This window comes from Giraffa tippelskirchi, chromosome 14 (genome assembly GCF_054371585.1).
Source record: "Giraffa tippelskirchi isolate mGirTip1 chromosome 14, T2T-mGirTip1v1.2.pri, whole genome shotgun sequence".
NCBI lineage: Eukaryota > Metazoa > Chordata > Mammalia > Artiodactyla > Giraffidae > Giraffa > Giraffa tippelskirchi.
In genome coordinates, this window is record NC_137288.1 from 38,956,551 (window position 1) to 38,970,829 (window position 14,279).

At 39.1% G+C, this 14,279-nt stretch overlaps 1 protein-coding gene across 5 annotated transcripts in view; it reads left to right on the top strand.

Annotated features, from left to right (window-relative positions):
* DSC2 (desmocollin 2) overlaps positions 1-12,046 on the top strand; it is a 36,071-nt gene extending 24,025 nt beyond the window's left edge. For 3 of the 5 annotated variants that reach the window (XM_081561165.1, XM_081561163.1, XM_081561164.1), the window contains 6 exons: positions 311-444; positions 4,445-4,672; positions 7,427-7,663; positions 8,040-8,167; positions 9,780-10,070; positions 10,741-12,046. In XM_081561165.1, the coding sequence (XP_081417291.1) occupies positions 311-444; positions 4,445-4,672; positions 7,427-7,663; positions 8,040-8,167; positions 9,780-10,070; positions 10,741-10,938 (1,216 nt within the window). In that variant the 3' untranslated portion in view covers positions 10,939-12,046. Of the gene's footprint in view, positions 1-310; positions 445-4,444; positions 4,673-7,426; positions 7,664-8,039; positions 8,168-9,779; positions 10,071-10,607; positions 10,654-10,740 lie in introns of all 5 variants that reach the window. The other 2 variants (XM_081561167.1, XM_081561166.1) reach the window with 1 other exon arrangement.
* Positions 12,047-14,279: the final 2,233 nt, after the last annotated feature.

The window sequence follows — 14,279 nt, forward strand, 5'->3', positions numbered from 1 at the left end:
CCTTAGAAAAGAAAAAAAAGTTTCTGTGTCCATTAGGCTTCCCTGGTGGCTCAGCTGGTAAAGAATCCGCCTGCAATGCGGAAGACCTGGATTCTATCCCTAGGTTGGAAGATCCCCTGGAGAAGGGAAAGGCTACCCACTCCAGTATTCTGGCCTGGAGAAACCCATGGACTGTATAGTCCATGGGGTCACGAAGAGTCAGACACGCCTGAGCGACTTTCACTTTTTAAAATGTATAATTTATTTTGATAGTAGGATTGTAATTTGACTTCTGATCTGTTTTGCTATTTTAACTCATCATTATTCACAGGTATATGAAATCAAGTGATCCAGAAGGGTGGGTCACTGTGGATGAAAACTCAGGAGTCATCACAACTTTGAAAAGACTTGATAGAGAGGCCAGAAGTGGTATATATAATATTTCAATCATTGCCTCAGACAAAGGTAAGGACTTTGTGTTTAAGCCAGCTATGTAGACTCTCAATCATGTACATCCTCCATTTGTAAATTAACAATGTACATTCAAAGCTTTTTCCTCCCCAGATGACAAGTGTTGAGAGGTTTGTTATCATTTATTAACTCAAGTTTGCTTTCCAGTAGCACCCTCAATTTTGTATGTAAGTATAAAATAATTTAGTCATAGAAAATATATGACTGTACTTTATTAAAATTAAATAATTGTTCATTTTAGTGGAGAAAATATCTTTAGTAAAATCAGCTTCAATTTATTCATATCTCTTAAAAAAATACTTCAGCAGTAACATTCATTATAGAGATAATATATTTAATTTTCTCATAGATAGTCCTAAAAGGGCTTCCCCGGTGCTGGTAGTATTAGAGAACCCGCCTGTCAATGCCGGAGACATAAGAGATTCTGGTTCAGTCCTCGGGTTGGGAAGATCCCCTCGAGGAGGACATGGCAACCCACTCCAGTATCTTGCCTGGAGAATCCCATGGACAGAGGGGCCTGGCAGGCTATAGTCCATGGTGTGCAAAGAGTCAGACATAACTGAAGCAATTTAGCACACACAATCCTAAAAGCGTTGTATCTTCCTACAGGAAACTAACATTATACTTGGGGGTTAGTATTCTGATACTATAAAATTAGAAAAACAAATACTGTGAATCCACAAAATCATGTAAAATGTAAAATCATTTTCTATGAGCCCTGTACAGAGAAGGAAATGGCAACCCACTCCAGTATTCTTGCCTAGATAATCCCGTGGACAGGGGAACCTGGTGGGCTGCTGTACATGGGGTCGCAGAGTCGGACACGACTGAAGTGACTTAGCAGCAGCAGCAGCATGAGCCCTGCAAAATGGGAATGTGAGCACAATGATCAGGAATGGGATCCTCTTAAAATATAAAATATAATTTTTACTGTAACGTACATTTGAACTTTGTGCCTCTGTAAAATAAATGTTAATTACAGTAAACATAAATTATTATACTGTAGCTTGCAAAATAAGATTTTAGAAGTGATTTTGGAGGATATTTTAGGTACTTCAGCTTTTTCTAAATTAATGAGAAATGGCTCATATCCATTGATTGATTTGGTAAAGTTGAAATCATTGTTAATTTAACTTCATCCAATTAAAGACTATCCTTAAAGACCTCAGCTTCCTTTGTCCCTTTGTCAAGACATGCTTTTTGGTCAAAGGCAAGTGAAAAGAAGAGAAATAATATGAATATCAAGTCCATTATTTTTACATTTTGTATGGCAGTTGGCAAATGGTTTGTTCATTGATGAGATAAAAATTAGTCTGGAATGAGAGATTTTGGATATGATTTTATTCCACATTTTCCTCTGTTGCAGAGGAGATAAAAATAAGCGAGAGAACAAATGTTTCATGGCATCTAGATGAGAGGCACTGAATCATCATTGTGGTTGAAAATAAATGTATAATGAGGCCTTTTCCATTCATTTCTTTTGAAGCTGGTTGGGGATAAGTAACTCCACATATTTTCTTTTTATATAAGCTGAGATTGTACTAAAGTATGTTTTTTGTCTATTTGTTTTAGTTCTTTACCTTTTTAAAAGATCTATATCAACTCATTCCCTTTGGACCTTCCCCACCCCACCTGCTTCCATATGAGAAATGCTGTCTCCTGTGAGCACTGACCTCTGGGCTTATGCTAACTTCCTCTCTCTGGCTTCCCATCAGCATTTGTTTCCTCTTTTGAAAATTCTCCCTCAAGTTTTCAGTGTCTCAACTTTTCCACACATTCCTCTCATATCTGTATGTTGTGGTTTTACTGCTTTCCCCTATTCTAAATGCAGGTCTTTTTTAAGCTTTGAGTTCAGTTTCTCTTCTTGGTCTAACCTCACTTGGCAGTTTCACCCAGGTGCCTCCTCTGTGTAGTTGAGTTTAGGTTTCTTCTCTTGTTGTAAGGTTCAAACTTTTGGGAGGAGTAGTGTGCTTTCAGATTTGTAAAAACATTTAGCAGGAGAGCGTCATGCACATAAATTGTGGACCTGTGGGTAGTTCACCTTCCAAGACTTTTTTGAAATTGGCATTTACCTGTATAGAATTGGGAACTAGGACTTCCCAAGTGGCACTAGTGGTAAAGAACCTGCCTGCCAATGCAGGAGACATAAGAGATGCAATACAGTATACTAACGCATATGTATGGAATTTAGAAAGATGGTTAACGATGACCCTATATGCGAGACAACAAAAGAGACACAGATGTAAAGAACAGTCTTTTGGACTCTGTGGGAGAAGGCGAGGGTGCGATGATTTGAGAGGTTAGGCGTTGAAACATGTATATTATCATATGTGAAGCAGATCGCTGGTCCAGCTTTGATGCATGAGACAGGGTGCTCAGGGCTGGTGCACTGGGATGACCCTGGGGGATGGGATGGGAAGGGAGGTGGAAGGAGGGTTCTGGATGGGAAACACATGTGCACTTGTGGCTGATTCATGTTGATGTTTGGCAAAAACCACTACAACATTGTAAAGTAATTATCCTCCAGTTAAAATAAATTAATTAATTAAAAAAAAAAAAGATGCAGGTTTGATCCCTGGGTTGGGAAGATCCCCTGGAGAAGGGCATGGCAATTCACTCCAGTATTCTTGCCTGGAGAATTGCACGGACGGAGGAGCTACAGTCCATAGTGTTTCAAAGAGTTGGACACAACTGAAGTGACTTAGCATGCACACACGCATATATAATTATATTAATATTAGAAGGTGAGCACTGCATGCATATACTCCAATAAATAAAAGAATATTATTTATTACTAACACATGAAGAACAGAGCTGTGAAACACTGAGTTAGATGTCTAAAATCTTTGGTTGAAATATTCTATACCAATACTGATCACAATGTGCAAAAAAAAGTTTATTGAACAACTACACATTTCATGAAAGGGAAATTCAAGCATTTATTACGGTGGTAGAACAGCAAACACTGTAGAGGTCAATTTTTAAAGCCATTGCAATTAATCAGATTCAGTCAGTAAGACATGTGCTTTCAACTCTGTGTGTGGACACAAATCGAAAGAAATATTTAAGACGTCCTGCAATCCTTCTTTTCAGAGAGAGCAAGAAAACACCGTGTAGCATGAGAACCAGAAAAATCTGAGGGAAGAGAATATTCTGTCCTAATAGAAAAGGTTTTCAGGCAGATAAAATACATGTTTGCATATATTCCTGCTACCTTTCTGTCTTTTTTTTAAAGTTGTCCAGAGTGAGAGATAGTTGCCTTGTTTCTTGTGTCTCATTTCTTCTCTTCTAGTTCTCTTTTCTTCTTGCTGAGCTACATCCTTTACTAGTTCTTTCAGTGGTGCGATGTCCCAGATTTTCCACTGTAGTGCTCTGTACAAAGTAATTACTCAGTAAGTTTATTGACTGTATTGATAGATGAATTCCTTAGGCTACCTCAGAATTATTATTCAGGTTTGCAAGTGATTTTCCACTTCTGGGGGCTTTTGTGTGTTAAACGTTTCTGTGTACTAATTTTGTTCTAATCTTCCAAATGCATATCTTATGCCTTTTACCTTTTACTTTTCCTGCCCTCAAACCTTAAGTGCTTTCCACATGCCTTCCCTTTCATTATGTCCAGAACACAGGTCTGTGTATGTGTTTTCCCACCTTGTTAAATCTCCTGGTGTTTTGACTGTACCAGAAATGACCTTTTTGGTCCTCTCCTCCTCCCTCTTTTTAAAAATCTGTCAAAACTCACCTCTACAAAAATTCCATGTCTATTGCAGCTTTTTAGTGAATGGACGACAAATCTAAATAGCAGTTATTTTCTGTACAACATATTTGAAATGGATTATGTCTTTCTTTTAACATACCTTAATGATGTAACCTAGGACTGTGCCTGTTCCTGTCATTTCTATGGCACAAGTGCCTAATAATGTGTAATTTTCAATGTGTAATTGCCTAACAGAAACTCAAAAATCAAGAAATTATATTTTCATATCCAATTTTCTAGATGGGAGAACATGTAATGGAGTACTGGGGATTATTCTTGAGGATGTGAATGATAACGGCCCAGTCATACTTCAGCGGACGGTGATAATCTGTAAAACTGTCATGTCATCGGCCGAGATTGTTGCTGTAGATCCTGATGAACCTATACACGGCCCACCCTTTGACTTCAGTTTGGAAGGTGTTCCTGATTCAGAGGTACTTAGAATGTGGAGACTGACAAAGGTTAATGGTATGTATTTCTAAATGTTACTCTGTTGTTTTCAGCATCAAAGTGTCTAAATATAGAAAAATAATTCACTGTATGGTAACCACCAACAAATGAACGAGTTTATTGGCGTTGGTGTGGGAAGAGCCTGTTTCTGGTCAGTCCTGTGCCAAGATTCCCTATGGTTTGCGTGAATTCTTGTTCACGCTACACTGCTATCCCTCCCGCCCTGACCCCACCAGACTAGATCTGATAGAACCACTGCCAGGCTTGTGTGCCTTCACCCACACAGATTTGTCGCATGACAGTGGTTTCCTTGGTCAGGGGGAATCCCTATTCTTTGCAGGTGTGTTCCCAGGGAAGCAGACGCTGAGACAGTCTTTCTGGGCTGAATGTTTGTCAAGGTGTTTCCTTGGCATCAGTATGAAAGAGAGTGAAAGTGATGTCACTCAATCGTGTCCGACTCTTTGCGACCTCTTGGACTGTAGCCTACCACGCCCCTCTGTCCATGGGATTTTCCAGGCAAGAATACTGGAGTGGGTTGCCATTTCCTTCTCCAGAGGATCTTCCCGACGCAGGGATTGAACCCAGGTCTTCCACATTGTAGGCAGACGCTTTAGCGTCTGAGCTACCAGGGGAGTGCAGGAGGCATCAGTATACATGAACGGAAAGGAAGCAGAGTGGAGCAAACGGAGAACTCAAGCTGCAGCTCAGGCCAAAGGACAGCCTTGACTAACGCCTGCGTCGTCTCCATTCCTGAGTGGCCATTCTGTTCCGTGCTCTTTCGTGACTCCGTCAGTGGGTTGGGCTGGCCCAGGGGGCATGACCTTTGGCAGGAAGGCCCAGCCCCTGGTGGTGCTGATAGCCTCCCAAGCAGCTGGGACAGTACATCCCTGGTTGCAGGGGATCTGGGAGTGCATCACAGTGTCCACTGTACGATCCCTTCTCTGTGCTGCATTGACTTCTGACCATTTCTCATCTGTTTTTTATGTGGGATTCTTCCCCAACTTGGTCCCAGTGTGTACTTCCAACTTTACCTTTGTTAAAATCTATGGTGACAAGAATGGCAAAAGCAAAAGGAACTTCTCTCCGTGCCACCATTCCCTCACTCCCTACATCAGCTCTTAACTTTCCAGCACATTCTGTGTCTCCTGACTGCACAACCTGTGCACCATGTCCTGTCACTCCCGCTTTCATGACCCTCACTCTAACTTTCATCTACTGTAAACTGAATGGGGGTTGCCTTAAAAATGCCCTTGAATGGTTTTCATCCCCAGGCTTTCAGTGAATATTTCTTGATTTCCTATTATAAGTAGCTCTGTGAACTAACTGACAAAATATTCAGTGTTTTTAATAGCATTCCAATGAGTCTCAAGTGGAACTAGTGGTAAAGAGTGTGCCTGCCAATGCAGGAGACATAAGAACTGCGGGTTTGATCCCTGGGGGAAGATCCCCTGGAAAAAGGAATGGCAACCCACTCCAGTATTCTTGCCTGGAGAATCCCATGGACAGAGGAGCTTGAAGAGCTATAGTCCATGGAGTCGCAAAAAGTTGGACACGACTGAAGCGACTTAGCATACCAATGAGTGTGTATGTGAAAAGCAGCCTTATATTTAGATGATCTCTCTATTTCTTTGGTGTCGTAATATCACATCTTTTTATATAATGTTAAAAGAGGCGGTAATTAAAAATGATTCCTGCTTAGTACAGTGAAATACTAACAGGATTATGTTGGTCAAAACTGTATTAGTTTAAAGTTTTGCTGGGCTGTGAAATAGTCCAAAAGCATGGGAAACACTAAGTTGAGAAGACTGTATCCTAAAAAGGCTTTAGGTCTCATTATACTATTTATTCTTCTTTGGTATTCATTTATTCATGTATAAAATGGAATTATAGGGGGGAGTAAACAAGACAGACAATGCAATAGGCCATGGTATGTTTTGAATCATAAATTTTGGTTTTGTTAGTCTTATTATTATTTCTTACACATTCATGGACACTGTGTTAACCATGCTTTCTTTTAAAATTGACTCAATTCAATGATTTATTTTTTTACCCAAGTATTGAAGTTTACATTTAGAGCGTCAAATATGAAATAATAAAAATGTCACACTGGGCCAGCTAACTGGGGAGGATTATTCTTGGGCATGGGCATTTGTAATCTATATGTAAAGTAGTATATTTTTGGCTCTGTCTCCGAGACTGTTGGATTTTGATCTGGATATTTTCCACTCTTGACTTAAAAAAAAAACATCGAAAGCAAAAAATATAAGGTTGGTCCCAGTGTCTTATAGGAACATGAGAAAAAGTTCCAGCATCATAACTGATGCCTTGATAGTAAGTTCATGGTTTGGCATAATATATGAAAATAAAGTAAGGAGAAACATCCGGAATTCAGACTATGAAATTCTCTGATGAATCGTGAGTAAAAGAAGATACATTAAAATTAAAATTTTGGTCATATTAAAATTTTTAAAGATATGATAAAAGTCAATCTGTTAACAAATCTATTATTTGTGATAAGAAGGATTTGTGTACGGACAGATAAAATATATTATTACAAAAGCCAAAAGACCTTTATACAAAGAGGCAGCATAGACAAACTTGTATATGATCAGAAAGACTTTGTCCATGCACACTTACAGTCGTGTAGCACTCGTGCCATTCCCATCAGGAATATCCACTGTATGGAAATAATGATGAATATCCTGTCACTAGTTATTTATGCTCAGAAGAAATCAATGACATTCTATAAGTCATGGTTTTATTTCCTTTCAGATACAGCAGCACGTCTCTCCTATCTGAATGACCTCCAGTTTGGAAGATATACAGTCCCTGTCAGAGTTACAGATAGACTTGGCCAGTCACTTGTCACTCAGTTAGATGTGATATTATGTGATTGTGTTACCCCAAATGACTGCAACTTCCGCTCAGGTCTGAGGACTGGCAATGGAAAAGTGATACTTGGAAAATGGGCCATCCTTGCAATATTGTTGGGCATAGCATTGCTATTTTGTAAGTCCTTTCACGAATTTAAGCGATAACCTTTAAAATTATACATTCTTAGAATCAACACTGTTATCTATGGCTGCTCATTCGTATATAGCTACGTTTCTATTTAACACACACATATTTAATTCTTATATTGAAAGTGCATGTAGGTATCATATTAGTGCTGTTGTGGTTGGTGCAGACATAAAATTCAACACAAATACAGCACTGAGTGTGTCCTTGTTTGTGGCATATCCATTTAAGGCAGGCTTTTCTAATGGATGCTGCTTTGACTCAAGCAATAATATTTATGTTTTCTGGAAAGTTGTTTTTGTATTTGTCATAATAAATTCATAATAGTCTTTTATGATAAACCGAAGTCATCTCTCTCATCCTGCAGGTGTCTTATTCACCTTGGTCTGTGGAGCTACTACTGGGGCAGCCAAAAAGCCAAAAGTATTTCCTGATGATTTAACTCAGCAGAACCTCATTGTGTCAAACACTGAAGCTCCCGGCGATGACAAAGTGGTAAATTGTTTGTCTTTTCAAAATAGGTACAGACGATAGGGATTTCCCTAGTGGTCCATGGTTAAGACTCTGCACTTCCACTGTAGGTGACGCTGGTTCAGTCTCTGGTCAGGGACTTAAGATCCCCCCTGCCACATGGCTCAGCCAAAATATTAGTAAAAATTCAAACAATAAATTTGCCTAACCAACTATAGTGATCTTTTCTGGGAAAAGTTCTTTTGAAATCAGTTAGCTTACAATATATAACATGTCATCAGTCACAGGGGACAGATCAAATGACATTGATCCCGTGGTGATATATGGCATTTCAATTTGGCCATGTAATGTTACTTAATAGTAAAAATCCTTTGGCATATCATTCTTTTTTTTCTTTTTTTTTCCTATTTCAAGTGTGTCACGGGTTCAACTTTAAATCCTGTCTTTTTTATATGTTGAAGCTGCTGTTTGTGCTGTAAAAGGGTTTCATTTAGTTATTCACCAATCATCAGCATAATGGTTTTAATTTTTTTCTGGCAGCAGCCATAAAATGACTACAGGCTTTGATCATCGTGGGAAGAATTTTAATGGAGGCTTTCAGGCTCTACTATGGGTTAGAAAGAAGCCTGCGGTCAAATATATGAAGCAATCATGCTAACAGGTGATTGCACTGCTTCAGTTTTGAGTTCCAGCCTAGTATGTGGATGAAGGAAAGAAGTGAAGTGAAAGTCGCTCAGTCGTGTCCGACTCTTCGTGACCTCATGGACTGTATGGTCCATGGAATTCTCCAGGCCAGAATACGGGAGTGGGTAGCCTATCCCTTCTCTAGCGGATCTTCCTGACCCAGGAATTGAGCCGGAGTCTCCTGTATTGCAGGTGGATTCTTTACCAACTGAGCTATGAGGGAAGCCCCAGTATGTGGATGAAGAACAAATAAATTCCCTACCAAAATGTAATTGATGATTAGAGCAGGAAGGATCTAGAAAACAAAAGGATGTTGGCATCTAGGAAGGTATTAGAAAAAATGAAACTTAGAATTTCCTATAAAAACATAATGTGGAAAGTTAGTGTCCAGAGCTTTGGTGTTCTTACTTTCTCTGCTGATTTGTTTTTATTTAATTAGATGACAAGGATGTAGTATTGCTGCTTTTTACGGCAACTTGTTATTTCTATTCATTTTGTTTCTGTTGAAGGGAACTCAATTAGTCACTGAATAAAATTATCGATTATTATTTCTATTTCTGTTCTAGTCAGGTGAAGGGAATGAATTTAAGCAGCGTCAATCTGTGTGAGACAATAGTGTGGAATCCTGAGCCTGAGATGTGAGATGCTTGAAGGATTTCACAAATGAAGTTGTATGGTAGTCTAAGAAGCTTATTAAAAAAGGAGTACACATCAAGTTTGCTGACTTGTCTCAAGGCTCAGACCACTTGACATCTTGCAGTTGGCTTCCTGTATTGGAAGCTACCTAGTAGTAGAATTAAGGTAGTTAGGTACTCCGGGTTGCCAAGACAGATTGAGTTCCGGCCCTTGGAATGCTTAGCATCAAAGTTCATGGCATTATCTGCATGATTTGCTCTTTTTCTCAATTTTTGTTTTTCTCTGTATTTCCCCAATGCCAACTGTTTTGTTTCAGTATTCCACAAATGGCTTCACAACCCATGCCGTGGGTGGCTCCGCTCAGGGAGTTTGTGGCACCCTGGGATCCAGAGTGAAAAATGGAGGGCAAGAGACCATCGAGATGGTAAAAGGAGGGCACCAGACCATGGAGTCCTGCCAGGAAACCGGGCATCATCACACCCTGGAACGGTGTAAGGAAGGTGGACAGCATACGCTGGATTCCTGTAGAGGAGGACCAGTAGCAACCGACAACTGCAAATACACGTACTCCGAGTGGCACACTTACACTCAGCCCCGTCTCGGTGAAGTGAGTTTCCCATAAATCAGTTTTGCTTTCTTTTCAACTTTCTAAATGATTATGAAATGATTATGATCTTGATTTTTCACCTAATGATTAATCTACTCATTAGAAATTTGATTTTCCTCAATTTTGATTGAATTGCAATCAGAGGTTAAATGGGTATTGACTTTTCTTCCTATTTTGTTTGGTTGGTAATTCTTTCTGACAGAATGAGATGATACTTAAATTCTTTTTCTCATGGCTTTGTGTTGCCATTTTCCATCAGACAAATCAGGTCTTAGAGACCAACAGTGGTATCTGAGGCTACTCCAACCTGCAGTCACTCTGCCTATCTGGAAAGCTTTGAGCCACATGCATTCGGGTTCAGTTGTACGAATGCATTTCACGTTAGCCATAATCTGGAAAGGGAAAGCAATGATACCTTAAGACAAACGCTTGCATACTTGCTGCCACATGTGTGACTTTTAGAAACCTGCTATGTAGTGAATTAATTGATGGTGTGATTTATGATACAGACCAATCATGTGCATTTTTTATACATAGGAATCCATTAGAGGACACACTCTGGTTAAAAATTAAACAATGAAAGGTAAATCAAAGCAATTATTTTTATGCTAGTAAGTCTTGGTGTTTAAAATAATAATAATAAAATATGTTGTGTTCTTCCTCTTGGCAGAAGGTCCGGCAGTGTGATCAGGATAACACCCATATGCAAGCTCAAGACTATGTCCTGACCTATAACTACGAAGGAAGAGGATCAGCAGCTGGATCTGTGGGCTGTTGCAGTGAACGACAAGAAGAAGATGGGCTTGAATTTTTGGATCATCTGGGACCCAAATTTAGGACACTTGCGGAAACATGCATGAAGAGATGAGTGCCTTCTAAATGGTCTACAAAAGCCAATTGGTTTATCATCTTTTTTTTTTTTTTATAAGCTAAGATTTTTTTTAAAACATAGAAGATGCTATATTTGGGGCTTTTCCCCTTTATTTTGTTGGGGTCTCTTTAGCCAAATGCGCATTCACTGAGGGATGCTGTAAATAACTACACAAATTTCCTGGCTTTTTCATAGTGTTTAATTACTTATCTTCCACCTAAGGACACCTGCAGATAGACAAGAAAGTCTGCATTATTGTTTACATTTGGGTACAATGACAGCAGCTAATGTATAGTGCAATACAATGTAATGAATTCACGTGTATATCATAGACTACTTGAAGTAGAACCAAATGGAAAATTGTAGAGACCTTGCTCTAACTTAATCTTCAGTTATCTAATTCATCAATCGTTTGTATGGTACTTAAAGACTGCTGTTCTCCTAAACATTCTGAAGTGTTTATACTGCATTCTTGATGTCGCTTTAGTCTTGTAACATGACCTGTCTTCATAAAGCAAGTGTTGACTGTTATTATAATTCCATTTTGGTGGAGTTTAGTTTCTACCTTGCACTCTGTGAAATGTGGCACTGAATTACACTTGCTCTGTTACTCACCTTCTCTGAAACATTTACATTTTAAAAAATGCTTTAAGAGTGTATTTTTATTTCTGTGAGGTTTTGGTCTTTGGTCTCCTCACCCCCGCTCTCCACCGCCCCCTCCGTCTCTGTCTCTCACCTTCTTTCTCCTCCCTTTATTCTCTTCTCTCTCTATTTCTCTCTCTCTCTGTCTCTATCATCTTTGTGTTCTTAAAGTTTTTATCTAGGTTGGAGAATCTAAATATATTTAAAAGCCATCTCTCTTTCCTCTCTTATAAAGTTCTGTGTTTCTCTTTTATATAAGCACCTGTATTCTTGGCTTTTCTTAAAGTTAATGTAATGTTGATTTTATGGTTTGAACTATTTTGGTGCTTGCTTCATTATCTTCTCTACAAAGACCCTTTAATTTTGCCACTGAATTGTAGAAATATATCATGCTTTTACTAGATGCAGTGTTTTATGTTAACAAAAGGAATACTGTAATTAAAATTGGGATGTGGACATTTAGTATATAATGGTATATTTGTTTGGTTCTCAATTTCTCAGTGGTGTCTGACTCTTTGTGACTGCATGGACTGTAGATGCCAGGCTCCTCTGTCCCTGGGATTTCCCAGGCAAGAATACTGGAGTGGGTAGCCATTCCCTTCTCCAGGGGATCTTCCCGACCCAGGGATTGAACCCATGTCTCCTGCGTCTCTTGCATTGGCAGGCAGATTCTTTACCATTGCACCACCTGAGAAGCCCAGTAGTATATTTATAGTTAATTATTGCAAAGATCCAGTTTATAAATGCAAAATAGTGATGGTTTTTGAAATAAGCTTTGAAATGCAGGGATCTTGAAAACTCTCTAGGAATGACATAGCTTTTTAGATGAGATGGCTAGTTACATCTATGTGTTTGTAAAGTTGTTTTTTTTTAACATTATAAGATTAAAGTTTTTAATGAATGTAGAAGTGGTCCAAGCTGTTTAAATTTTGAAGTGATGAGACAAAATTAAACTTAATAGCCAACCAAATTCCAGGCTAGGTTTCACAGCTGATTTCAGTCAATGAATTTTCTATCTATACTAACCATTGGACATTTTAAAAGTATTTCTAGCATTTAGAATTGTTAATATGCCTCTTTTGAATTCACAAGATTGGCTTATACCAGTTATTTTTAATAATTAACTGGGTAGTTATTGAATAATTGGGTGGTTTATTGAATAATCTGTTTATGTTTTCAATAATTTCATTGCTGCTCAGTCAAAAATACAGTTTCTCAATGTTTTTTATAAAATTCTTGTACATAACTAGTTATGATAAAGTAAATCAGGTAGTTTTAAAAATCTGTGTTTGTTAATCATGTGTCTGATATGAGCTTATGCGATGGTGTTTTTCTTACTTAAAGAAGTGAGGCTCTTTTAGAATCCTGTTCTTCACATTTTAGAATTTTAGAGTTTGATTTGGAGAGGTCTTTGGTTCTTACCATCACATTTATCTAATTTTACTGTTCTGAAGACTGTGATGTTATGGAATGTTGGTTAAGTTGCATAATTTCTCCATGTCTGGTTTTCTTCATCTAAAATGGGGGGTAATAAATAGAACTCCTTTTCTAGGGTTCTCTTGGGGTGAGAAAGAGAGTCGCAAAGAGTTGGACACGACTGAGCGACATTTTTTATTTGAATAAAAAATGGTTTTTAAGCATGAAAGTCACTCAGAGTGGTCCACCCAAAAGACACTCTAAGCTGTATCTGACTCTTTGTGACCCCATGGACTGTAGCTTGCCAGGCTCCTCTGTCCGTGGGATTCTCCAGGTAAGAACACTGAAGTGGGTTGCCAGGCCCTCCCCTCCTCCAGGAACTGGAAGGGTCTGCTTCATAGTTGTCAGAATTAAAGGAGTTAATTCATGAAAAGACTTGGCACTGAGTTAGCCCTCAATATATGTATTGGGCTTCCTTGGTGGCTCAGATGGTAAAGAATCCACCTGCAATGCCAGAGACCTGGGTTTTGATCCCTGGGTTGGGAAGATCCCCTCGAGGAGGGCATGGCAACCCATTTCAGTATTCTTGCCAGGAGAATCCCTATAGACAGAGGAGCCTGGCAGGTTACAGTCCATGGGGTCGCAAAGAGTTGGACACTGTATGTTACCTGCTGCTATTATCACAGGAGAGGAAGACGCCATAGTTGGGAATACTCATAGATCCAGGCTCCACTTTCTCTTTAGCTGACATCTTGCCACGATGTTCCCATTTATTTTCCGCAGAAGCTTGATCAGTGTTTTACCTGTGATAGTCTTTGAGAACATCACGGCTAGTAATAGTGTCCAGGTCGCTCATTCTTGGTAGTCAAGAAGCTAACTCATATCCGATTTTCAGACTTAAACGAAAAGCAGATAAAATTCCTCATAAGCCATACACTGGTGTGGGAAGCAAAAAAGGAAGCAAAATCTTAGAGATTTCCTTATAAAATACTGCTCTACAGAGAATTGCCATTAGTTCAGTGCAGTCTACATTTGGGGTCTCTGTGTAATCATTTTCTGCTTTTAGGGATCCCCCGGTTTGATACTGGCTTTATCTTGGTTCCCATGTGTTTTTTTTTTTTTAGTGGAAAATCTGACTTTGACAACAAGCTTTCCTTTAATCTCCATCTCCAACCTTTTCCTGGGCTCCTCATTGAAATCTCAAGCCCAGATTTTGCCCTGGTCATCCCCTTAGGCAGTAATGTCCTGAGGACAAAACGCTTCCTTCTATCAACCTAGAA